This window comes from Lutjanus erythropterus, chromosome 13, assembly GCF_056507025.1.
Source record: "Lutjanus erythropterus isolate fLutEry1 chromosome 13, fLutEry1.hap2, whole genome shotgun sequence".
In the NCBI taxonomy this organism is placed as follows: domain Eukaryota; kingdom Metazoa; phylum Chordata; class Actinopteri; order Lutjaniformes; family Lutjanidae; genus Lutjanus; species Lutjanus erythropterus.
The window spans coordinates 29,268,314-29,287,953 of NC_139329.1; the positions used below are offsets into that span (position 1 = coordinate 29,268,314).

The 19,640-nt window shown below is 40.0% G+C and overlaps 1 protein-coding gene across 1 annotated transcript; it reads left to right on the forward strand.

Moving 5' to 3' along the window:
* Positions 1 to 216: 216 nt before the first annotated feature.
* slc6a13 (solute carrier family 6 member 13) lies at positions 217 to 19,590 on the forward strand. Its single transcript, XM_084735064.1, has 15 exons — positions 217 to 371; positions 5,094 to 5,303; positions 6,075 to 6,209; positions 7,684 to 7,824; positions 8,651 to 8,732; positions 8,997 to 9,129; positions 9,292 to 9,426; positions 12,867 to 12,970; positions 13,195 to 13,319; positions 13,599 to 13,711; positions 13,931 to 14,068; positions 15,063 to 15,165; positions 15,577 to 15,677; positions 15,926 to 16,096; positions 18,233 to 19,590. The coding sequence occupies exons 1-15, from the start codon at positions 365 to 367 to the stop codon at positions 18,395 to 18,397; spliced, it is 1,863 nt and encodes a 620-aa protein (XP_084591190.1). The 5' UTR covers positions 217 to 364; the 3' UTR covers positions 18,398 to 19,590.
* The last annotated feature ends 50 nt before the right edge of the window (positions 19,591 to 19,640 follow it).

Here is a 19,640-nt window from a genome sequence, read left to right on the forward strand (position 1 = left end):
ATCCTCTCCCCCAGTAACTTTTTGGACAGAAAGACCCTGGGAGAATGCGTGTGTCAAAAGGTTACGCAATCAACCCACCACGCTGAGACAGCACAGACCTCTAGTGTGCTGCGGGGAGTGAGTGTGTGTGTGTGTGTGTTTGTGTGTGTGTGTGTGTGTGTGTGGGGGGGGGGGGTGTCTGAATGAATTGGATAAAGGGGAGGGGGGGTCTTCAGAGAGCTAGGGGCAACTCAGAGGGAAAATCTCACTGCGGGCTGCACCAAAGTTTTCAGTCTCTCAGATCTCCGCCCCTCCATGAATGTTATATAGTGAAACGTGAAACAGGAGAAGGCCTCTCTTCTTGAAACTGTCATTGTACAACATTATGAAAGGTGAGTGCCTTTGATTATTGATCATGTGATTTGATTTTTTTTTCATTCAGGGATGGATAATAAGTAAAATTATTGCTATTTTTGGAATAATTTTCATTTCATTGTTTATTTACTGGCAATCATATTCAGTGAAAGCTGTAGTTTTAAAGGATTTCTGGCAATGCAAATAAACCGTGCATGGTTTTGTTCAGCTTATGAGAGGCCTGTAGTATCGAGACATTACTAACATGCTCAAGTGCAAAGATCGTGCATCCGGAAATCAAAATTTGGCTTTCATAAGTCAATTGTTATATTAAGCGCATTTTTATGCAGTCAGTTCATTCCATGCTGATGATCATGCTGCTCTATGCTGTAATCAGAAAGATCAAATGGGGCTAAATATGCTGCTCATCTAAGGACAAGAGCTGTTTGTATGGAATGGAATTCATCCTCAGGCAATTAATTAATGAACATGCACTTGTAACTCGTTTTGCATAATTTTTCTCAGAGATAATTGATCTTTCAGAGATGCTCCTACACTGCTTCTATCACGTGAAACATGGATATTGCTTTGCAATCGAAAAGATCTGTTTGCACATGTTTAGACATGTGACAGAAAATTGTTGGGAAATTAAAGCAGATTACTGAACTTCATCAAAGGTTCATGAATCAAACTAATGAGTCATTATTGATGACATTTTTATGCACAGCTTATGCTACTGCTCTTAATTTGAATTTCTTTTTTCACCAACTACATTTCTCTTTTCTAACTTCTATCTTGATGTAAATCAATTAGTATTCAACATCACATGCTGCAACTGTAAATCCCTATAAGACACAGGTATACATGTGACATTGATGTCACTACCTTATGTAACTGACCCTGTTATGTATTTGCCCACAATTATCCAACTGTGGGAGTTTCGGGGAGCTGGACTTTATGAATGACTCTGAGCTGCACGTGTTTAGAAGAGGAGCCAGATCACTGCCTTTGTTCATGAGACGCCGCAAAGACCGGCAGGCTCAGGCAACCTCAGGCATTTACATACATTTATGAATAAGATTAGGTAGCGATGCTAATGTCGGTGTACTCTTAGACGGATTTTCACTTTCATCTTGATGTCAGAGTGTGAACTCCACTTATCTCAGTTAGAGTCACTGACACTAGTTCAGTAGTGGTACACATGTAAATTTTCTATTTGGATCTGTTTTAAACATAGACAGTACACATTTTTAAATGATCAATCAGTCATGATTACTTGTAGGTGAAAAGGGTTGCTCATAGTAATAAGCCCACAGACAGGAAGTACTACCTGACACTGCAGTTCCCTGCAGCTCTAGAGCATTTGAGCATGATTTGACTCATTGTTTTGGTTTTACAGCTCACAATTTGACTGTCTTTATTCATTCTCACTGCTGTCATCAACCTTGTTTCCAGCTGCAGCAGGCAGCTGATTCCAGCAAAAAAAAAAAAAAAAAAAAAAGCTCCCAGTGCTCTACCTGCTCTGCCAGTGACTAGCAGGTGAACATAGTGGAGTATTTGGTAGCTAAAGAGCCAGATATTTCCCTCAGGGCTTGGTGAAGAACAAAAGGGCAGTGAGCTAAAGCATGAAGGAATACTGGATATTTGTCTGGGAGACAGAAAGGTTGCTCTGTATTTGCTGGATGTGTAAATGAGCAGCAAATTTATCCATCCACTTAACAGGTGATGATATGTCAGTTTTTTACAGCTTATTCCTGTTGGCCGCAAGTGTTCAAATAATCAGTTACTGCAGATACTCAACCACCTTCTTTGATTAGAGCTTGGAACTAGATTGGGTGTCATGCAACTAAAAGGCTGGTAATCAAACCTTGAGTTGCCCCCATAATGCCAAACTCGAGGCTTAAAAATCGTTGTCCATAAACCAGTGGTTTCATATTTGCCTGCTCCTCATCTCTGCTCGAGGCTTGCAGTGTGAGGCTGCTACCAGAATAACACATCTGAATCTCTGACCAAAGTGTCTGGAGCCATAGCAGTTTGGTTAATGCAAGCTCCAGATTTTGACAAGGAAGAAGAATGCATTGTAAAAAAAAAAAAAAAAAAAAAAAAAGTTGCTGGTTCCATTGTGCATCCGACGACATTGTGCAATGCTGAAACTGCGGTGTAACATTTTAAGTACATGGATGCAAATGGAAAAAACAGGATTCATGATGTCCAAGAGGTGACTTCCAGTCAGTCAATCACTCAATAGGTTAGTCTGTCAGTCACTTATTCAGTCAGTCCACAGCTTTTCAGAGGGAGATGAAGTTGGCACTGTTTCATGGGATAAAGCTCCACTGAGTCTCAATGAGATCATTCTTAATCTTGGCATATTTTCTCACAGCGTACCCCTCCCCTGACGTCCTATAAGCATCTATGTATGAAATCTATTTCAGCCTGACTATGTTACTATAAATAGTGATTTTATTTAGTCTCACCTATAAAAAACACTGTGAAGTACAGTATTTGGCTTGAGCTTCTTAGCATCCACAACAAAACTGTGAAAAAGTGAGGTAAACTGTGATCTGGCTGTGCAGCCAATGTGGATTCTTATTTGCCAGTATACAGACCAGAGGGGCTCCTCTGGTTTTGTTGCACCAAGGCTTAATTCCCACCAAGTACCTTCTGAAAACAAGGGGCTCTATTTTTACCTCTGGCCAGAATTTGGCTCCAGGGCTGGAGATTTTGGCACCTAAATGGTCCAGCCTGCAACCCCATGCACACAGGACGCACAGAGTCACATTTGTGCTCCACCTCTGCCCTTTGCCAGTCGGAGCACATTCCTAAAGGTGGGTTCATACAAGGCTTCTGGATAAATGGCATTTCCATCCCCTGTGTTGTTTTTATAACTGAACCCAAAAGCAGGCGGTTCACTGGTCCCGTGAGACCAGGTCACATAACATGTAGAGTGTTTGTTTTTGTGGATGTGTGAAAGATCAAGGAAGGGAAGGAGGTTCGACACGGATTCTTGCAGCCGAATTAGTTTGAGCACGTCTCCTGCAGCCTGATGACCAATTTGTTTGAATTTGGACAGCAGCGGCGTCCACCATGTGCCTCAGAGAGAGGGAAGAGGGTAAGAGAATGGCTGGTGAGAGGCCTGTTAATGCAACCTGACAGGAGTGAGCACAGTCAGTGAGCTGTCTGTTTCCTACACAGAGAGAAATTCTTTCACCAGCACCGGCCCCTAAACAGAAACTGGCGACTGCTCGACTAACTAACGTGGTCACATAACATCAAGTCATGCCTGACCTCATCTGACACAGAGGAAGTGACATACATTATAGCTCATGTAAACATGAACGGGTATATTCGACACATCGCATGTACAGTGGGAATTCAGCTTGAGAACTAGCCAAGGTCCTGAAATTCATTCTTCTCCATCCAGGTTTCAAGCAGAATTAATCTTCAAATAAACCCCATCTGAGGCAGGGTATTCATTCTGCATTTTCTTTTACTTTTACTTTTTAAGACAAGTAAACGAGCAGATAAATGAGCTTTATTTGCATTACAAAAGAGAGAAACACTGTAAGGTGGATTCATTTCTTACATACCTGCTGCATTTGTTTACAGCGGCTTTTATGCTTTGTCACAGCACACCATTCATTTTACTTGTGACAGGTTCGCACATGCACTCACACATGGCAGTGTTAACTCACTGGATCTGTAGGTGCAAACAGAAGATCAACATTTATTTACCTGGAGTCAAACTGTTGCTTTATAGTTTAAGGATGACGTGGTGAAATTTAAAGTTTCTGTTTTGCACTGGAAGCCAGTGAGGGGATTTTAAGACGCGGTAAACAAGCTGTTTGTTGAGTCTCATTCCCAGGTTGTTAAATACACATGTATTGGGAATGAGACAAAACAACAGCTGTCTTACCAACTTGTGATTGGCCAAAGTCTTCATTACAAGTTCGATTTTCTGTCTAGTTTTCTCTCACCTGTGAATGTATACATAAAAATTGGCTGCAGGTTTTCAAATTAGCTGGAACCCTGTTACTGGATGCAATTTTTAGTGTACTGAGCACATTGTGGTAATTAAAGTAATTTGGGATGGGAAAGTTTTTAAAAAATAGAGACAACTGCCATAGAAATCTGATTCAGTAATTCATTTCTTAATTTCTTCCGGAGCTGTTTTGTTTTACCAAAGAACTTTGAAGAGGGCTGTGCAATAATTCAATAGGATCTTGCCAGTGGAATCATTGGGATGATTGGTCATATCAAATTATCCTTTTATTAAATTTGGCAAAATGCATGATCTGGAGGCATTTTCATTATAATTTGATGTTCTTGGTTTACACATTTAAAGAGTGACTGGCGACTGACTGATGTAATACATAACAGTGGGAAAGAGTTCATGACACTGAAACATCATTAATTTGATACTAGTTGCTGCGGTTGGAAAAACATGACTTTGGTGATTTCAGACAGATCCAACTCTTGTGGTGAATCAGTAAAATCTCGCTTTGAGGCAGGATTTGTCTCCAGATGACATCATTACTAATCATATCTTTTTTTTCTTTGCTGCTCAAATAAAATTGTTGACATTTAGAAATTAAAACTGAGCTGTAGCACATTTACTATGGGATTTTCTTTTTTATTTCCCACCAAAGCAATTGAAATTGAAAAACAAGGCAAATTTTCTCCAAACCCTTGGACTTTCTTGCCCCACTCCTTATTAACAGTCCTTGTTTTTTCTCCTCTTCTCCCCTTCCTTCCGTCCTTAGGGAGCACAGATGACATAGAGAACATGTCCAAGGTGGAACCCTCCAATGGGCACAGCAGGGCCCTGGACATCGTTCCCAGCACAGAGGAGAAGATGACAGATAGGGGTCAGTGGGGCAACAAGATTGAGTTTGTCCTGTCAGTGGCCGGAGAAATTATCGGCCTGGGGAATGTCTGGCGTTTCCCTTACCTGTGTTACAAGAACGGAGGAGGTGAGTGCTGGAATTACTCGTCTCCTTGTTTTCTTGTTGTCAGTTCAACACAAAAGAGTTTCTGCATTTAGTCATTTATGTAAAACATCGGGGTGTGGTGTCAGGGTTGTTTTTCCCTTCCTTAATAGCGGTGCTGGCTGCACCATCACACTGCAGAAATGTTGGTGTTGGAAAAATCTCTTAATTTACAGCTCACCCCCAAATCAAATATATGTATTTTTCATCTTTTCCAAAACAATCTAATTGGATAAAGAGCACTCCAACTGTCCCTAAACCCAACCCCACAAAAACACAAGTTTTCTGGTCATGCCAATGAGGAATTAGCTTAAGAAGAGCAGGTTAATATGTGATCTATTCCAAGTGGATCTGTTGCTCAATGAAGACCATGGTTCACTGAAAATGGGAAAAGAGCCAGGCACATTTTGACAGCCCGTTAGCTCGTGTCAAACATGAGAGCTCACTGACAAAGAATGAAACTGGGAAACAATAAAGTCAAGGATTGTTTAAATGTTTTTACATTTGATTCTTTTGGCAACTAGATGGATGATTTCATATTTCTTCGACCAGCATAATATTTTACATTGCTTTGTATCATGACCTTCATCACCATCATTTTGCATGCGTTGTTTTTTTTCCTTGAAATTTTCTAAAAACATTTCTTCGTAAATGTGTTAATTAATTTAAAGGACGTGCACCAGTCTCTGCTTCTCTACATTGCTTAATAGCACATTGAAGGTATCTGAGTGGACTGTTCTTTTAATTTATACGCAGGTGCCTTCTTCATCCCGTACCTCATCTTCCTGTTTGCTTGTGGGATCCCAGTCTTCTTCCTGGAGACGTCTCTGGGTCAGTTCACCAGTGAGGGTGGCATCACCTGCTGGAGGAAAATCTGCCCGTTGTTTGAAGGTACTTTCCCTATTTTCCTCACAGTTAATTTAATGGATATTTCATGACGTTAAAAATGAGCCTTGAAACTTTAGTGCCATGCATTACCAAGATCTGTTTATTTTACATTTTTATGATATAATGATGATGCTTCCTGTGTAAAAGAGGGTCATCAATCTTCTTGATGTTTTGAACATAAATATGTAATGCTCTAATGATCATAGCTATTCTGAAACAATGACTTGCCTATGAACCACAGAGGATACATAAGACTTATGAGGGAAAACCAGTGACATCTAACAACATCTAAACATGTCTGTACAGCAATGTATTTGTGTGCATGTGTTTTCAGGGCCCACTATGTGCATTTGTGGACATACAGTATATGTGTGCCTTTATGTGTGTGTGTGCGGATGCATGCATGTCAGATAACCACTATGCATGCCACACAGATGTGGGTTGGTGATGCATGTCGCTGTAATGGCTGCCAAGCAACCAACATTGGCTAATGTTCCATTCTCTGCCCTCAAATAAGTTTGTAATCAGTCACAATCATAACCCACCGAGGCTGACAGCTGGTGAAGAGTCGAGTCAGGCATGCAATCATGCGTTGGAACAAGAGTTTAACCTAAAAATTGTTCCTATTATACAAATTCACTCTGCATTTAATTTGCTCTGATGCGAGGCAGGCGTTTGAAATGGCAGCACCGGCAAGCTGAGGATGGGTTTAATCAAACACTGCAAAAATGCACTTTTTCCAAGGTTAAATTACGCCTCTTTATCTACAGTGAATGGAACTGTCAGGCAGCTTTTATCACTGAATCAAAATCATTTCTGTGAGCCACTTGAGATAAACCACAGTAACTGCTTGTATGTGAACCTCAGAATATATTGCAAATTAAATCGAATTTGTGGTGTTCTCAGATCTTTGACAAATACAACACACCAACCAAACAACCGCTTGTTTAATGCCGTCCAAGCTGATTCTGAGACATTATGTGAGCATAAATTACCCGCAAGACAAGTTTGTCAATACAAGATGTATTGCTATAATAAAACATACCTCTGTGGAAAATGTCACATATATACAGTATAGTACACATATGCTTCCCTACCAACACAAAGTCTTTTTAAAAGACTTTTTTAAAGACCAGTGTGTAGGATTCAGTGTCACCTAGCAGACAGGTTGGAAGTTGCAACGAACCTCTTGTCACATCTTCCTTTTCTGAGCATGTAGGAGACACTACTGTGGCTGTGAAACTCCCCAAAAACACAAGTCTAGAGCCTATGTTTTGTTTGTCTGTTCTGGCTAACGTAGAATGTGATGAAAACATACTAATGAATATTAAAAAGGCCCATAAATCTTACACATTGGTCCAAGCTACAGGGTTTCTTTTTTTTCAGAAAGTGGTTTTAAATGTCCTTTTTTTTCACAACAAAAAACAGAAGTAATAATGGCAGGGCTCACTTGTAATCTTGGTGTTTTTTGTTCCAGGAGTGGGTTATGCCACCCAGGTGATTGTTGCTCTGCTGAACATCTACTACATCATTGTGTTAGCCTGGGCCATCTTCTTTCTGTCCAACTCCTTCACCTGGGATCTGCCCTGGGCTTCCTGCAACAACACCTGGAACACAGGTGAGACACGGGACACTATGCCTAAAGCAGAAGAAGTGCTCCTGCCATACAGGACAATATACTATTCTTTGTGTAATCTAAATCAGATGTAGCCATCTTGACATGCGGATGAAGGTCTGAATAAACATTTTTAGCCACATGTGGATGGCAGCATCAGTTGGTCCAACACAGTCAGCCACACTAAAATATCTCAACAACTTGTTGGTGGATTATCATTAAATTTTAGACAGAGATTGATGATCCTCAATGGATGAATCTCAATGATAGAGAATCCTTGTCTTTTCCTATTGCACCAATATGAGGTTAACATTTTGGATTTTTACTCAGAGGGACTACCATGACATTTTGCACATTTATTTTCCCCTCAGGATCAACAGAAATAACTTTGTCCATTTGTTTGTTGTCCAGTATGTTGGCTTTATTTCCAAATGTCCTCCCCCCAAAAAAACATTCTTATCAACTCCAGCTGCATTTTATGTGCAATGCCACTTAGCAAATGTTAGCATACTAATACCCCCAACTAAGATGGCAAACAAGATACTATATCAGCATGTTAGCATTTAACTGCTATCATGGCTGTTGACTTTTACTGTTATTTATATGTAAGCTAATGTTGCAAATATTGCTGTTTCTGTTGTTTCCTTCATCATTTCATTTATTTATAGTCTCATTTTATCTTAAATAAGTGAACACTCCTGCACCATTTCACTCCTCCGCCTCAGTGGTGGCATTGTTTCACTTGCCTTGTGTGTAACTTGGAAACCTCAGAGAAAAGCTTGGATTTCTTCACAGCATTGAATGTCTTTTTGTCTTTCCTTCATTCAAGATTCCTGTATGGCATTTCAGAGGGGGAATAGCTCCATCAATCACCATGAGAACACCACCTCTCCTGTCATTGAGTTCTGGGAGTAAGTGCCTTTTTGTTTGGCCATGTCCTCAAATGCCTCTAGGTGCCAACAAGTTCACCAAATATTCAACTTAACAAGTAATTAAATCTTGTATTCCATCCTAAATTTTTATCAGATTTTAAAAATGCATGATTGTTAGACTAAATAAAACTTCTGGTTCCAAAGTTTTGTAATTGTGCTACATGGCCTTTTGAATTGCCTATAGACCCTCTAAGACTTGATAAAATATTTTTAATGTTTGTCCTTCTTTTGTGTGTGCCACAGACGCAGAGTACTGAGAATTTCCTCTGGTATTGATCACATTGGCTCTCTGAATTGGGATTTAGTTATCTGTCTGGCTGTTGCGTGGGTTATCTGCTACTTCTGCATCTGGAAGGGAGTCAAGTCTACTGGCAAGGTTAGACCTCTCCTCCGCTCATGACATTCACATTCATGTATTCACTACACAATAGAAATCTATCATAACAATGACATTCTGCAGCATTTCTTATATAAAGCGTCCGTTATGCTTTTTTGATCTGGTTTTTGCTGCTGTTTTTGTGCCGCTGTTTCCCTTCAGGTGGTTTACTTCACAGCCACCTTCCCTTACGCTATGTTGCTGGTCCTGCTGATCAGAGGGGTCACTCTGCCAGGAGCCTCAAGGGGAATCCATTTCTACCTCTACCCCGACCTGGGACGGCTGTCTGATCCACAGGTAGGCTGGAAATAACAATTGAAACAGCTACAGTACTGCACTGGGATACCCAGCCCTACAGATTAATTATCCACATCCATGCAGATATGGTCATACTCACTAATACTGACAGTTTTTTCCAGCATATTTTTCAGAACCTGGAGTTTCTAAAAGTGTTTCAGGTCATGTCAGAGCAACCCATCCTAAGCTTGTGCCATGTGTGCTGTCATATTTCACAAAGAAATTAACTGATAACATATTCGACATGGCGGCAGGGCGATCTGGAGATACAGACCAGTGACTCAGAAGTGGCACGATCATTATGCGGCATTGAACAGATGCAAAATATTTCACAGAATTTAATTAGATGGTATCTATTAGCTTTAAAGTTATGTTACTCCTCTTGTCTGCACTTAGAAAAGCTCCACTGTCAATAAAATGCGTTTTGAATGAGAGCCTTCCACAATTACCAGCATGAGTATTTCTGATCTGTCGCCCCTTGAGTGAAGGTGTGGTTAAGTTTGGTGAACTAAAAGCACTTGGATATCTTAGGAAAACGATTGTTTTGTTTTCCAGCCTGCAAGTTTTCTATATTGTTCACTCCCACCACTCTCATAGTCATTTTAGCTGCAGCAGACAAAGTGAATGAGTAGCTAGTGCACATAGTACAGCAGAGTATTTAGCAGACAATGAACCAGATTTTTTTTTCAAGAGTTAGTGGAGACTAAGAAGCTTAAAGGAGAGTGAATATTGGACTTGCATTCATTAGGTGACCAGAAACACATCACCAAATGAATTCAGTTGCCCCCAAGTGGCCAAAAAATCAGTTATTGCCGGTTTAAGGAGATGTGAACATCACATTACTTCCTGCTTTTGCAGTGAACATGAATATAAGTTGCCTTAAAGATGCAAACAGCAATTCTGATGAAAGATGTTGACTGTTAAATGCAGGAACGCTGTGGATTCATGGCTCAAAGATGATTTATTGTTGAGTCACATTTCCCAGATTGTGAAATACTTCCATTCTGGGAATGAGACTATTATCTTACAGATCTCTTATTGGCCAAGGTCTACCATGACAGACTAGCTTTCTTAAAGCCTGAAAACAGAGCAAAGAGGTCTAGCAGTCGTCAGGTTTTCTCTCACGCCACTTAAAGTTGAGCAGAAATGAAAAAAGCCTTTTTAATCCTTTCGTTGTCAACCCCAGTCATATTGTGCACCCATTTAACAATTTATGCAAAAAATAAAAACAAATCCATTTATATCAAGTTATTATATCATGATAGTGTCGTGGGGAGCTAAAGCCTCTCCCAGCTGACATGGGGCGAGAGCAAGGGTACACCCTGGACAAGGTGACAGTTAATCACAGGGCTGACACAGAGAGACAGGCAAGCAGTCACACCTCTAGGCAATTTAGAGTCACCTGTTAACTTATTAACCTGCATGTTGTTGGACTGTGGGAGGAAGCCGGTGTACTTGGAGAGAACCCACACAGACATATGAAGAACATGCAATCTCTGCACAGAAAGGCTCTGCTTCAGCCATAAAATCCCCAGCCCCTCCCCAGCTGGCTGGGGGATTCGAACTCAGAAGGCGACAGTGCCAATCCCATCATAGGAAATATGTTCATTTTTTCGACCTGTGAAACATATAGGTGGGAATATGATACAGAGGTTGTTTACCAAGTTTCCTGATGCTTTCCCGAGCATCCTGATAGCTTTACCTGTTGCTAAAGTAACTAACCTATAACTAGCATTAGCTTGGTTAGACACAACTGACTAAGCCCCATGGTCCCAGGAGCCAAGTACTGTTTTCGCTGTTGTCAAACCTCTGTTGATCTCTTCAGCGTTGTTTGGTCCCAGTCTCTCCGTCTTCACTTAAAGCTCCCGGTCTGGGAAGAGTCAACCAGGTTAATGGACCGCAGCCCTGTAGCTGTATGGCTGAGGGGGTGTTTGACTGCAACAAGTCCCTCCCAAGCCACCCGATTTTATAGGAAACTCATCAGTATACTGAAAGAAATGGCCCCCTAATTTTTCTTTTCATGACAACTGTAAATTACATTATGCTTAAAAGTTATTATGAAATTTATGCCCAATGACACTAAAAATAAAGTTAATATCCCAGCTTTATGTAAGCAGTTTTAACAAAGAAAAGCAACACTGCCACCAATTTTCCTTGAGGAGACAGCGTCGTTTAAATATGTGCCCAGCAAAATGTCAGGGATTTATCCACTGCTGAGGGATGGTGATAACAGGGACTTAACAATTTCTTCTTGTCGTGCTGATAGATTCTAACCAGTGTGAAAGTCTAAAAGAGGGGCCCTCTTGAATCCCTCTCAGCGCTCTGGGGATGAATACAAGCCCTGTGTGTGCAGGCCAAGACAAGGCTGGTGGAGCTGGTGCCTTGGGAATACCTGCCTTTGTGTCATGTCGTGTCCGGAGCTTGTGCCGATGCTTGGACCCCAGTCAATCACATCTTCGGTGCTGGCTGCCAGCTATCTACAACATGCCCCAGTGCCCCGAGAGCACTTTACCAGAATTGCAGGCATAAAGAGAAACCTTATTTAAATTTTGAAGTGTGAGTCATTGTTCAAAGAGAGGGTGGAAAAGTGCTGCACTTTATGCCGCAGAGAGACCGGGGTGGATAATAGGCTTTTCTGGATGGGTGATGTCACGGTGGTGGGGTTGAGAGGGCTACAGATTCTGGATTTGATAGATGCATTTGGGATTTTTTTTTTCTCAAAGAGACAAGGTGGTGTGAGCGGAGGTTACTCTCTCCAAACGAAGGGTACATGGGAGGCTGTGTGAAAATTAAGCTTATTATGGACATCACTTAGCTGAAAAAGCATCCTAAGTAATTTTTTCTCTGATTCTTCTGCCGCTAATGTGGTGGGTAGCAGTCCAAAACACTTGATGTAGAAAGAATTTGGTGTTTAATCATATTATATAATGAAATGTTCCTTCCCATTGCACACTCTGGCAGGATAAGTAATGAAACATAAGTGTTATTTTAACAAACAGCAGACCTGGTCCTTTCTCATGTGTAAATGGGTTCTGTGGTGGTTCCTTTTGAACTCTATACCATAATTACTCTGCATGTGAGAGCTGATGTAGCTCAGAAAGCCCTCGGCTCAGTTACATAGGAAGCTGGTTTGGTAACAGGGAAGCTTTGGGTTTTGTGGCTGTGTGTTGAAACCAGTCTGTATTATGTAAAAAGTTTTTTTTAAAAAAAGGAACAAAAAAAAAAAGACTTTTGTGGAAGAAGGTAGTCGCTTGGCATGATGCAAAAAAATTGCTTTGATAATTTACCAACGCAGATGATACACGTTACCGAGGATTTAATTCTAGTACATTTAACTTCTTTCACTGGACACACACCTTGCATATGTGTTTAAATCATTATTTCGTCCTTTTTAAGTGAATTTTCTTTATTTGATTGTCTTGTTTGCGTTCCGTCCTCAGGTTTGGATGGATGCTGGAACTCAGATCTTCTTCTCCTATGCCATCTGCCTGGGTTGCCTCACCGCCTTGGGAAGCTACAACAAATATAACAACAACTGCTACAGGTAAGGATTGAAATGATAATGAATTTGGCATTATGATGAACTACCTCTCTATTCTGTCTCAAAATTAATTCTGTTCTTTAAGCTTACACTACCATATTAGTTGACTTTTTATTATTATTTGGAAAGAACCAAAGCCCTAGTCCACGCTATGTTTGGTACCATTCTCTGCTCTTTAACTCATGCCATTTCTAATCACTATATGTGCCTCTCTGTGTTATGTGCAGGGACTGTCTGTCCCTCTGTTTCCTGAACAGTGGGACCAGTTTTATTGCAGGTTTTGCCATCTTCTCCATCCTGGGATTTATGTCCTACGAGCAGAATGTACCCATCTCAGAAGTGGCTGAATCTGGTTGGTTTTTCTTTTGCTGCTTAGAAAAAAAACTCATTGCACTCATACTTTTATCCTCAGGGAGATTATCTGAAACATGTTTTTAGCAAAGAGCTTCTATTTCTGATTTTGATCTGATCTGATTTTCTATTTATGAATCAGAGCAGATGGATGCTAAGCTTGAAATGAAGGACTTCAGTCTCCCAATGCCCACTGTGGTTTTAATGATACTGGTGATATGATACCAGCAAGACTGGCCAATAATGGTGTGAAATTACTTTTAAAATCTGTCTCACTCAGGTCCAGGTTTGGCTTTCATAGCCTACCCTCGTGCTGTGTCCATGATGCCTTTCTCCCCTCTGTGGGCCTGCTGCTTCTTCATTATGATTGTCTTTCTTGGACTGGACAGTCAGGTGAGGCCAACATGCACCACACAAACACACACACACAAGTTTCAAACATTATTCTTACAAAGCACTGTGAATTATTTATCATGCACACTCGCACAGGTCTTTATAATAGATGTTTGGTTGTTTGTTTGTTTTTTGGATAGGTCAGCAGCATACATACACTCACATGCACAAACACACACACACACGCAAACATCTCATACTTGTTTCTTTCTTGATCAGTTTGTGTGTGTGGAGAGCCTGGTAACAGCCATGGTGGACATGTATCCCTCCACCTTCCGGCGTAAAAACCGCAGGGAGCTCTTCATCCTGGCCGTGGCTGTGGTGTCCTTCCTCTTGGGGCTCATCATGCTGACAGAGGTGGGTATCAGTGGCCTCACTTCATAATGTCTTTTACACAGTAAGAATACAGCATAAGCAGAGATGCATGATGTTTGATCATTCTTGATGTGGAATGCCCTCAGATCAGATAACATCAAGTCTCTCTTGTAGTGGAATTAACATAATATATGCCTACTGTTATCATGATGGCTCACTGGCAGATGCAGACATAACAAGTACATTGCAATGCTTTTCAAAACTACTGTTGACAACCTTTTCCTCTGGTGGCTTTTTCTCTTTGTTCTTTACAAACTCATCATAATGATGGCGGCTCTTTAAAAAATAAACACCCACACCACAGACCAGTTCAGAGTGACCATTCAGAAAGTTCCTTTTCATATAAATAATGAAAAACCATAGAAACAATGCATAAAATTAAAATAATCAACTTTCTCTTACAAGAAACAGCTTGAACACAATATGCAATAAATGTCCCTGTATTTTGTAATAAATTATATTGTGGTAGTTATTAAGATAAGAAGTACTTTGTCACATGATGTAGTGATTTTGGTTGGTTATTACATAAGGCACCATATTATTACATTTATTATATTTGCATTATTACATTTTACACAAAAAAGAGCAAGTCCCACATCTTGTAATAACCACCTCAAAATGTAATCATATTTCACAAAATGCAGGGAAATTTATAACACATGCTGTCAGGCCGTGTTATTACATAATGCATTGTTAGAAGGCCTTTTGTGTTCCATGCCAAAGTGAAAGTGTTCTTCTCTTTGATATTCTAAGCAGGCTGAGGACAATGTAATTAATTTGTCTGCCTACAGCTTCTTAGTCCACATAGACAGATTCTAAATTCTCCTAACCCTTCATGTCCAGGCGACTGTTGCTTTAACAAATTATCCTCAAGTGTATTCTGTGGCTTTCATAATATGCAGAATCTTGGTTATTTGCAGGTTTCTCGTATGGCAGTTATACTTATAGAGTTATAAACCCATGTCTGTCTCCACAGGGAGGCATGTACATCTTCCAGCTCTTTGACTACTATGCAGCCAGTGGGATGTGCCTGCTCTTCGTGGCTATTTTTGAGACTGTTTGCATTGCTTGGATTTATGGTGAGTGTGTAAGTCGGGCCATTTGTGAATCCATAAATGGGGTATGTCAAAGGCAAAGGCTTAAATCTCGCCATTCATCTCTGCCCACTCTGCCTTCTACAATCTGCCGATCAATAACAATGAAAAGCTTGTTCTTCTTTGAGGCAGAAGGCTTAGAGAGGTGAATGTTATTTTCATCAGCTGGTTTGTTTGGTGAATAAAAGCAATAAGAAAATTAATTAAATAAGGTAAAAGCCTACTGTGTTAAAGCAGATCTTATAGATTCCAAGCAGTAATTTTTGTCAGTCATGGTGATTATTAATGTGTTTCTTTTTCCATTTCTGCTATTCAAACAGTCAATCTTGACACAGATAATTGTTAGATATCGATGTAGGTTTTCACTGCATTTCCCTCATTTCTCCCTGATTACAGGTGCCGACCGTTTCTATGACAACATAGAGGATATGATTGGCTATCGCCCGAGCCCTGTCATCAAATACTGCTGGCTTTTCTTCACTCCTGCAACATGCTTTGTGGGTTTGACATTTATTATCATTATTCATGCCTTTACACTGCTCTCCTGAGAGAAGAGCACACTCTGCTGGCCAACACTGAAAATACATTTCAATTTGCAAACTAGGGATTAAGGTTATGGCTAAGGATTGCTATAAAATATTTACTTAAAGTATTTAGTAGTATATCAGATATCAGATACAGATACATAGCGTAGTCAAGATCTATCCATACAGAGCCATGACATATCTCTGTGTCTCTGTTTCAGGGAACTTTTGCTTTTGCCTTGATCAAGTACTCACCTCTGAAGTACAATAATGAGTACGTGTACCCCTGGTGGGGCAATGGCATAGGCTGGATCCTGGCCCTGTCCTCCATGCTGTGCATCCCATTCTGGGCTGCAATGAAACTGTACTACACCCCTGGAACACTGAGAGAGGTAAGTAACCAAACACATCTATACTCTAATTAGACACCACATCCAACAGCACACTGATAAGACATAACAAACTACACTTTGTATCAAATTATAGCAAAAACTAGACACAAAACATTCTTTTTTAGACAGCATTAGACCATTTTTAGACTTTATTAGGGGTAATTAGGGGCACATTACAACAGAACTGTAATGTAAACTTAAGTGAAATCACATATCTGTTACAAATAAAGGGTCTTAGGGTCTAAATAACATACAATTGTAAGGACAACAAACATTAATGAACATCAGTAGAAATACACTGTAAACAACGTCAGTGCAAATACAAATATATAAAGCACAGACAAAAAAGACTAAATGTAATGTGCAACATGCTAAGTTATTGCAGTTTTGGTTTACTTGAAGCCATTGACTGAGATGAGTTGGTTTGAGATATTGGATTCTATTGTCACTCATTATCTAGAGGATTTGTAAAAAGGCGACTGCTTGCCGACACATTCACTTTAGCAATGTTATAAGCCCATGTCAATATTGTGTTAACAGCAAGTTGCACTGCCCCAAGTGGTCAAACAAATCAATCCATTAATGAAGTAAGAACTTACAAGTTGTTAATATTATGTTTTGTTTTTTTTCATAATGCCTAAATATGACAGATGTCATGAATGAGGCAGAACCCAACTTCAGACATGGAATAGGTAGGATAGTGAAAAATACATATCTTTAATTTGAAGATTTTGAAAGGAAGCTCAGACATGGCTGGCAGGAGTTTGGACTGAGAAGACAAAGGTGCACAGGGGCAAAGGCTTGGCAGAGTAATCTGGGAAAGAGTTGCTGTCTGGCAGAATTGGCAAATTGGCGAAGTGAGTTGGCAGAGAGGGGATCCAATGGAGGTTGGCAGTTTTAGTGCAGCGTTCTTGTCGGGAAGAGGTGATGACTTGATGGTAGACAGGTGTGTTCGATTGCAGATGACGGCCAGGTGCGTAGCGAGAGTGAGAGAGGGGGCAAGGGGGAGGGGAACGTGTAAACAGACAAAACCAAACGTCACTCAAAAAAGGCTGAAAATAAGAAAAACACACCACAGCATGCAGGAGTAACAGAATAAGGATCGTGACCTGAGAAATAGTGTTACGGTGTTTTACTAAATAACCACAATGTCCATGGTTGGATATGTGTTGCATCAGGTATTTCATAATAATAATCGCCTCTGTGTGCGAGTGAGTGATCGCTGGACCTACAGCTTGTCCACAGCTGATCTCGAATACTACTGGACTGATCAGCCTAATTTTTTTGAGCACATTCATGACTATATGCTGAAGGACTTTTGTGATTCACAGCTTTAGATAAACCTTGAAAAAAGAACTTTTTTTATGCCTTGGCGTGTTTTTATGAATGTGATATCTCCAGAATGCTGTAGTTTTTGGTGCATAAAGGTCAAAGGTCACATTGACCTTACTAAACATAATTTAGGTCATAATCAAGACTTCATCTGCTAATTATGAAAAAAATTACACACAAGTGTCGAAGAGGATAAAATGAAGTGATGACATTTTATATCGAAAAGGTCAAAGGTCAACTTCTCTGTGCAGCATGTTTCTCTCTGGAAATTATTCACTGAAATCACATACAGTATCAACCTTCATTTTGCCAAATACTAAGTCTCCAATAAATAATAAATACACTATTAAATTCCATCAAAGTTAAAGGTCAATATAGTGCTAAGTTCCATGTTAAATTCCTTCAAAATCTTTACTACATAAATTAAATGAATCTAGACAGACATGGATGTAAACTCTACTTTGACTGGTGGGCGGAGACATACAACTGCGAGGTGGTAATTCTATTTTTTGATTGCTCTGTTTTATACAACCATTGACAGCTGATTTCTCACTTTTCTTAACTGGCGACTAGGGGCCACAATTGATCAACAGCTGCTTCAGTTTGAAATCTTGTTTCAGCTAGAGACAGCATATGTAGAGGTCATTTACATTGCAGTAGGTGCTTCACCATCTGTTGCCTGGCAGGTATCTGCACTCTAGTTGTACATAAAACAATAAAGCTGACCTTTACCTTTATTAAATCTTTTGTTTGAAAACGAATAGTCATCAGTTTTCCTCTGTTTTCTGAATTTTCCGTTCACAGCGTCTTGTCTTCTTGACCACACCTTCCACTGAGTTACCGAAGACGAAGCAGGAACAGGAGAAGCTGCTGGCCATCTTCGCAGCGGACGGCGACAGCCTCCATCAGAAAGCACCTCCCACGAAGGACGGATACTTCCCCGTTGACGAGAAGGAGTCTCATTGCTAGAGACTAGAGGGTTGGAATCAGAGCCTCCTAGGGGTCAAAGGTCACTCCTCAGCTTTGACACTCTCCGGCCCGTCCCAACTCTCTCTGCAGTACCTCACCAGACAAGGTGGCAAACACAGGCACAGTTCAGACTTAAAGAGTCAGCTGACCTGTAACCGCAAAACCGCTGCTGGAGCTGCCGTCAACGTACAGTATGATGGCATCAGAATTCTTACTTAAAGAGTTTCATTGTTTTTTTTGGAGAGTTGGTCAACATTGCATTTGCCAGTGGCAGAGTCACATGTACTTTTGAAAAAATGTGGTCATTGTTGTTACGCAGTGGCTAAGAATTTACATTTGATCTTGTCTGCTTTCTAAGGAAGCATTTTTTCTGTTATGGACATCTCTAATGTTCAGTTAGTCTGACTTGACATCCCAGTTACGTTACTGATTTTAACATCTGAGTGGAGCATATGAAGCATCACATGAGCGCGAAGGACGTAAAAGTTCACTAGAAAGAAACCTGCAGTATTCATAAGCACTTCTGTAATGCATATAGAGTGTAAGCATATTGAATATTCCATCCATCAGTCCAATCATGCTGACCGTTTCTGCTGTGTGGTAGAGAGTTATCATCTCAGGATGTGAAATTTTCCAATGAAAAAACAAAATCCTACAAAATCATTTTAATGACCAATGCTTGATAATGCAAAAAAATGGATTTTACATTTACCTTTAGTTGAACTGACCACAACTAAGCTTTGCTGTTTTTTTTTTAAATTAATGTCAATATTTTCATTTATTCAATATGTTTTTTATTTTTTTCACTACTGAAGATTGCAGAGTTGCATGAATATGTTACTTTTTTCTATCTTCTGAGTACTGACATGATTTTAATTTAGTCGGTTTTGCCTTGTTGCTAATGTATTGAATTGTTTGAAACGATGGATCGAATCACGTGAAATTAAAATGTAAAGTGCCTGATGGTGCCATTTAGATAATATGAACAGGACAGGCAGGTTGAATGATTTTATTCCAGGCATCTCAATCTGCTGTATAATAATGAACATCAGCCTGTGATTCTTTAGATGCTGGAATGGATATTTGATCATTGATTACTGATAGGAATCATACACATACATTTTACATATATAACTTTTATATGCTAAAATTATTTTTTATGACTGAATAAAAAAAATCATTTGAAACATCCATTTATTGTGTATATTTTGTGGGACACACTAGACTTGTGAGACTTTTGACA